This window comes from Sclerotinia sclerotiorum, genomic scaffold, assembly GCF_000146945.2.
Source record: "Sclerotinia sclerotiorum 1980 UF-70 scaffold_6 genomic scaffold, whole genome shotgun sequence".
In the NCBI taxonomy this organism is placed as follows: Eukaryota; Fungi; Ascomycota; class Leotiomycetes; order Helotiales; family Sclerotiniaceae; genus Sclerotinia; species Sclerotinia sclerotiorum.
Genome location: NW_001820830.1, coordinates 2,032,918 through 2,040,374, shown reverse-complemented (window position 1 = coordinate 2,040,374; position 7,457 = coordinate 2,032,918). Strand labels below are relative to the sequence as shown.

Here is a 7,457-nt window from a genome sequence, read left to right as displayed (position 1 = left end):
AACAATAATAAATCAATAATTCTTATTAGTAATAATCTTATTAATGGTTTATCTTTTTTCTTAAATAAAGATTAAAAATATAATCTATATAGAATAAAATTATTTTTATAGGAGAATTTTTTTAATTTAATTAATAAATTAAATAAAAATTAATATTAATAAAAAAAATATTATAATGTTTTCAATCTTTAAATATATTTTAAAACTTTATAAATTAATATATTTTATTTATATTTTCGAGATAATATATTTGCTTGATTAATTTTTTCAAGTTTTTAATTATTAAAGAAATTTCGAGATTCCTTTAATAATATAAAGTTTAAAATCTAATAAAATTATTCTCTTCAAATATTATTTATCTTTGTTTCAATTTTTTTCTTTAAATTATCAAAACAAATTATAAAATGATTAAAATCTTATTAAGATTTTTGTTTAATATAAAAAATTTATTATATAATAAATTATTATTGATTCTCTTTATCAAATTTTTTATATATATATCCCCTAAATTAATTCTGTATATAAATTAATTTATTAATATTTTTACGATATTATTATATTGATAATCATTACTTTTAAAAATATTAAATAATATAGTCAATCTTTTTTTAATTTATAAAGAAATAATATTTATTATCATTCTAAAAAAATTTTATGTAAAAAAAAAGTTTTAGAAATTTCGAGAGTTATTTTTTGAAAATAAAAAACCGATTAAATATTATAAAGAAATTATAGATAATTGATAATAAAATATATAAAGGTTTTCTTTATTTATTAATAATTTATTAATTTGAAGATTTCGAATTCTTTTTAAATATTCTCAAATCTTTAAATCAATTCAAATTCTAATTGAGTATTTGATTATCTATCAAATATAAATATTTCATTAAATAGTTTTTTTGTAATATCAATAAACATTTTTTTTAAGTTTAAGAGTTATTTAAACAAAAAAAAAAATTTGGAGTATTTCTTATAGAAATCATAATAGGAATATAATATTTCGATAATAATTAATTGATAAATTGTTTTTAAAAAAAGAATAAAAAGAATAATAAAAATTATATATAATAGAGAATCAATTAATTTAAAATTAAAATTAAAGTTTTTTATTATTCTTTTTAAATTGAATATAACTTTTTTTATAAGAATATTAATTTGAAGTATTTAGATCGATTATAATTTAAGGATTATATACTAGAAATTGTTTTTATAAAGTTTTTTAGATTAATAATTGAATATTTTATTAGTTATATATCAATATTATAATAATAAATCTATTATTTATAGTTGTAGATATCCTTTCAACCTTTATCTCTAGAGCAATTGTAACAAATATTCGAAAAAAAATTATAATTTATTGTGACGGAAACCCCTGCTCTCCTCCCACCTTGTTACAAGGTTTGCCGTCTAGATCACGTGGAAGTGCTCTAGGCTCTCGAGGTGGTTTATAACTAGGCGTCAAGCAGGGACTTAAAGTAATGACAATAATGCAATTCGTAACTAATAGTAGAGTATACTAAATGATTGATCTTGAGCACGAAGCTCTATACAAAGGAAATCCATCTTGATTATATAGTCCTTCATGCCTATGGCTAGTCAGGACCGCTGCGCGGTCCTGGACAGCCAGCGTTCCTCAGCGGTCCATAACGTGACTTAATCACGTTACCTTGGTTTAGTCATGTGACGCGGCGTAGAAGATAGTCGTCGTAACACTTATATGAATTTCGGTATGATTTCGATGAACGACGAATAGCTGTGCGCAAGTACTGTAATTAATCTATTGAGGATTATCGCAGTCTGCCGTTTGTGAGAGCCGACTATTAACGATGCATATGGATGAATATTCATCCTTCATACACAAGTGCATAGGTACTCACAACTGTTTCTATATCCAATTTCACGAGTCGGCTATTGCTCTCCACTTACAGAACAGATAATCTTCCCCACGTATATAATTCTTTCGCCCTTCTTCTACAGTGGCTTGGTGCGACTCGACCGCATGTCGTGTAACTTATATAATCTACTGTTTCCAAGGCTTTCTAATATATATTATTGTGTCATAATATCTCATGTACGTGAAGGCATTATAGCCACACATTGCATTCTCTAGGGTATCATTCTAGTGTAAAGTAATGAAGACCCCAACAGATTTGGCGCTTCTTGGATGCTGAATAAGTAGGACATATAGAGGTCCTGAGGAGGGAGGTTAAGGAAAGCATGGAAGAAAGACGAGTCTCTATAAAGAACCGTAGGGAATTCCTGAGAGTCAAATGAAAATGTTGTTCTATTATATGTTGCACAAATAAAACTATCCATTTCGTGCTCTTGATGTCTACTTTTTCAAGTTACCACCAACAAAAATCGACATATACTTAGGATACTGCCCATATAAGTGGTAGTGACATGGACAAGTAATATCAACATGTATCTCCCTTCTATCATTTATCTGCTTCTCAACTCCATTATCTTTATCATCTCGGGCGCTCCAATCAGCACCCATAACAGCCTATCACAAGAAGTGTCAACAACAGCATCACCGTCATCTACCTCTACCTCATCCACCAGCGTAATAAAAATCACCAAACTCAACCCCTTCTACTGGATCGCTACCTTCTCCTCCGAAGGCTTCCACTCATCCAACTCATCATCCACTGAGTCCCTTCCAATAAACCTGCAAAACAACGCCTTTTTCACCTCATTCTATGCTCTTTGCGATGAAATTCTCTCGTCTAGCCCTCTAAAAGTGGTAGTTTTCACCTCATCTTCGGAATATTTCTTCTCCACCCACGTCGATCTCGTGAATCCCCTCTCCGGGCATCTATGGCCGGGTTCACCAAAGTACTGGGACTGCATTAGCCGTCTCGCAAACTCCAATGTGCTGACGGTGGCGGCTATCAGGGGAATTGCCTACAATGCGGGCGCGGAGATTGCGGCTGTGATGGATGTAAGGTTTGCAAGTAGGGAGAAAGGTGTGCTTGCACAATTGGAGGTTGGGTTTGGTAGGTATTTTATGAATTATTTGGGTTTGATCACTAGCGAATTATAATGCTGGATCGATGCTCACTGGCTTTTGTAGGAGGTAATCCTGGCGGTGGAGGGATCGAAATGCTCTCTCGTCTAACGGGCCGGAGCCGCGCACTCGAGGTTGTACTAGGTTCTGATCGCATTGATGCCGATACGGCAGCTCTTTATGGATGTAAGATATTCAAACCACAATGATTTTCTGCTCCATGGACCTGGTTGTAGTTGTGAACGGAGGTTATCATGCGTGAATGCCGCTGACAACATCTAAAGGGATAAACCGTGCAATCCCAGACTCAGAATTCGACTTTTTCGTCGACAACTTTGCACGTCGTGTAGCAGGTTGGGATCATTTTGCCATAGCCGCAGCTAAGAAGCTCATAAATGAGCGTACGGGATTTCCCACCGCTGTTCAGCAGCAAGGGAGCTTCAACTCGTTCTTGGCAGATGTGGCTCAAGGCGCGGTGCCTGCAAGATTGAAGGCTATGTCTGATGCAGGGTTGCAGAGAGATTTGGATTTTGAGATCAATTTACATCAGGAGGAATTGAGGTTTGTGGGAGACGGGCCTTGGAACGTTTAGCTGCAATGAGGTGTGATCTAATTGGAGCTCTGGTGGGTATTAGGGCGGTTGTATATGTTTATCCGGATGGAGGGCCGATGGGTATTTTTCATTACATATACGTTCGCATTGTTCGGCCTACCAAGGGCCTCATCCTGCGGGACCTTGAAGGAAGTAATATAGCTTCTTATCTAGAAGATAATAAACTCCACTAAGAGACCGACTATTTGAAGTTTCTTAATAGTTGCTTTTCCTCATTGTGATTTAGAACATCTACAATACAATATGAAAGATGTGATATATCATGATAATAGTCCTTATGTTTAAAAACGGAGTATTTATTAATTGATGATAAATTTAATTAAAATAGATAATATTTGAAAATACAATAAATATAATTTATTTTAATCTTATGTAAAATTTAAAAAAAATCTTAATTAATTCCACATTTTGATTTGAAAATGAATTATATATAAATTTAATTAAAAAAATTAAGAAAAATTCTTTTTTTAAAAATCTTTGTATTATAATATATGTTAAAAGGAATGGCCTCACACAGGGAATAGTGGGAAGCTGATAGGGCAGAACTGAGGTAATATTGGCCTAGTAGGTTAATCTCTCTTCTAAGTTCTACGGAAGTGCGAAGCTCTCTGTAAGAGAGCTTCTCAATCTAGTCCTAATAGGACTAGTGCCCTGTGCACGTGCTACGCAGGAACCATTCACTTTAACAATATATATAATTCACTGAGTTATGTATTGATAATATATAATTAATTCCTTTTATCAACACTGATAGTTTTAAATAAATTTTCAATTGGTTATAAAATACCAATTACAAGTATTAAAATTTTGAAATTAGATCTATCCTAGAAAATGAATCACCTCAAGACAAGACACATTCTTTTGCTCACTTCAAAGAATACTCAATTGATCCATGTACCCACAAAATCACGAAAGATTGAACACAATACAACATCCATAGACACCATAATCTTTCGAAGATACCACAGAGGTTACGGGGAAAATGGACAAAACCCCGCGGAATCAAAATTTGGTGAATCACAACACGCAACGCTACTAATCTTATACAACAAGTCCGATGAAATCAAAGCTAGAGATGGAATACAATCTATCGCTGTGGACAAGACCCATTCACACCACGGTGCCTAAGTCAAATGTGTAAAAGATCTTGACAGAGTCTGGACAGCATAGTCGCGCTGAGAAACCTATGAGATGGAAATCAGATGATGGAGAAGGAGAGGAGAAATGGTTCAAGTGGTATAAAGAGCGTGAGGGTAAAGGTCTTGAGCATTGGCGTTGAAGCAAATCTTAGCAGGGATCGGGAAATGGGCTCAGAATCTGTATCTCTAGCCGTATCCCGTGGATCTGGGAACCAGCCTGGTATGATGTCATTTTGTTTGCTGGTCTAAGGAATCTGTGAATACAAGAGTGATTGCCCATAAGCTCAGACATTGGAGCTTGGGGATAATCAAATTCACAATACTGCGCACCATGAACATTTCGAAAACGTGTGATCGAGGCGGAAACATTGGTAAAAGCTCTTGAATGATGAAGGTGATTTCCTTCTTATTGTTCTAAGGTTCCAAGTCCGCCCTCTTTTCCATTTCCACTCCCCATATACACGACAAAACTATTGGGTCCTCCCAGTACCAATGTGAGCAAGACATAAAATTCAAACATATATCAAATAACGCCCAAAAACACTTGGGTACCAAATACGAATACCTGGACCAATGAACAGCTTAATGGAACTTATCTCCCCAATTTGGAGGAATTGGTCGAGGATGTGGCCAGGGTGTTCGCCAGAGATGAAATTGGAGGTACTTGATGAAAGAAGTAGAGAAGATGTAAGAGAATATGGACTGGAACAGACAGAGTGGCTCGACACTGCCAGTACGGGAGGTTGAGGGGGGAAAAATTGGTGTAAGTGTAATTATGAAGCTTCGCTATTTCAAGCTACCTTGTGTTGCGGTCATGCTCATCAAAAGACCAATGGTGGCAAGGAAAAGAAAGGAAAACGAAAGAGATAATTAGTGATTTGAATCAGGGCAGATAGAAGGCTGAACCAAATGAATTACAACGAAGTACCTATATGGCATCATCTATATAAAGTATGCAATTACCACATCATAATTAAGAATCAAAATAGTGACCACGTGAATGGCCACTAGACCAAGGAACAAAGAAAATGGTAGCAGTCTATTTAATCCAATGTAAAATTTGTAATTGTAATTTGAAGTTTTATGGTTAAGCCCATCTGAATAAAGTGTCGCCAATAATGATACTGTAGAGCAACACGATGCATTTCGCAACCATGCAAGAACAACCCCGGGATTTTTGCATTTCAGCTATGACGATCTCCCGCATCTGTTGGCATGGAAGTTTGATGTAATTATGCATTCTCCAGGGTTCTCTGGTAGTGACACAATCGGGCATTTTGTTACTTGGTTCCGGATGGTTAGATGATGTAGAAGGAAACCTGATTGTGGCCTGCTGCTAATACAGCTCATCGAACATGATGCTGACTTTAGACAAATCCGAATTTAGTAAGGCTAGACAGCTGTGAAGGGTTAGTATCGAGCAGCGAAGTGTAAACAGCTATGGTTTCGAATGGTGTGAAGCAGTTTAGAGTGATGATGGTGCGTACTCATGAACCATGAAGACCTTTTGACTCCGGTGTGGTCTTCTCTCTGCCTAGATTGTGCGGTCCCCTTTTGGACAAGACACCATGGACAGCGAGGACACTTCGAACGATATTTAACGGAGCCATAGAATTTGCAAGGGCTGAAGGACTGAAGGATAGATTATTTCCATCCTTCAAGATCCAAGATGTCACAAGGAATCGTATTCGTAGCGCGCGGGCCATACCGTCACCTTATTATTAAGGAGGAGGGTAAGCGTCATTGTGGTTTTACGTTTTGATGTTTGGGTGAAGATGATGCATTAATCGAGAATTTTGGCTGGCTACTGCCGGTTGGAGTGATTTGATATGTTGTGTTGTGGCTGGTTATTAGGATAGTTTTTGGGGAATCTGTTGTGCCAAGACGAAGAGGCCGGAGATGGCTGTGTGCGCCATGTTCCGCCAGGTGGAAAAGGATACTAATCCTCCCCAGGTTATTTTAAGGAAACAGTAGAAATACGAAAACGATAATCTCCCTTTGTCACAGCCTTGTTAAACTGACCGTGGAATTTAGGTCACATCTCTATGAGTGTATAGGTAAGACTTGCGTGCATGTCGTCGTAATCAACTCACTTGGTTCCCCTCAGTCACGCCACATACCACACTCGAAATCGACTTTCAGATCGATCGTGCACGTGTGGTGGAGGGACCCAAGTTTGAAGTGCTTGGACATTGTGGCTAGCAAAGAGAAGAAGAAGCTTGCTATCATGAAAACAATATCGATAGATCCTTGAATTTAGTATTCGTGTAGATGATCATATATTACATTAGCATACGGAGTAATGGATGGAAGGATTAGAGATCCAGCACTTGAGATGCACAAGAAATCAAGGTCCAGATGGTAAATAAGTCCAGGAATGTCAAAAGGGATGAAATAATGAAAATTAACATTCTTCCTGGTGCAAATCATTGGCTGTGGAAGTTTAACGTTGTATTGTGTATCCCGAAAATGGCACCACACCCGAGAATGAGGATATGAATGAGGATATTTAATTGAGGCCTATAACTCGAAGAGATGTGATATTGATTGAATTCCTTGGTTGTACAGTGATTTCTACCGACTCTCTCGTAGGAGGAAGCAATACTAGCACAATATTGTCTGTGGAGTGATGAGGAATCAATCATTATTGAGCATTTTTGGGAGAATTCGATTTGTGCTTCGTGACTAATAAACA

General features: G+C 36.1%; 3 protein-coding genes across 3 annotated transcripts; 2 read left to right on the top strand and 1 right to left on the bottom strand.

Annotated features, from left to right (window-relative positions):
* Positions 1-2,422: 2,422 nt before the first annotated feature.
* On the top strand, positions 2,423-3,602 carry SS1G_05609 (hypothetical protein; the record flags this gene model as incomplete). Its single annotated transcript, XM_001594129.1, has 3 exons — positions 2,423-2,999; positions 3,077-3,196; positions 3,295-3,602. The coding sequence occupies 3 exons, from the start codon at positions 2,423-2,425 to the stop codon at positions 3,600-3,602; spliced, it is 1,005 nt and encodes a 334-aa protein (XP_001594179.1).
* Positions 3,603-5,410: 1,808 nt separating this feature from the next.
* Positions 5,411-5,509, top strand: SS1G_05608 (predicted protein; the record flags this gene model as incomplete). The annotated part of the gene is made up of 1 exon (XM_001594128.1): positions 5,411-5,509. One exon carries the CDS (start codon positions 5,411-5,413, stop codon positions 5,507-5,509), a length of 99 nt encoding a protein of 32 aa, XP_001594178.1.
* A 589-nt stretch (positions 5,510-6,098) lies between these two features.
* SS1G_05607 (predicted protein) lies at positions 6,099-6,955 on the bottom strand (the record flags this gene model as incomplete). Its single annotated transcript, XM_001594127.1, has 3 exons — positions 6,099-6,154; positions 6,258-6,476; positions 6,883-6,955. 3 exons carry the CDS (start codon positions 6,953-6,955, stop codon positions 6,099-6,101), a joined length of 348 nt encoding a protein of 115 aa, XP_001594177.1.
* Positions 6,956-7,457: the final 502 nt, after the last annotated feature.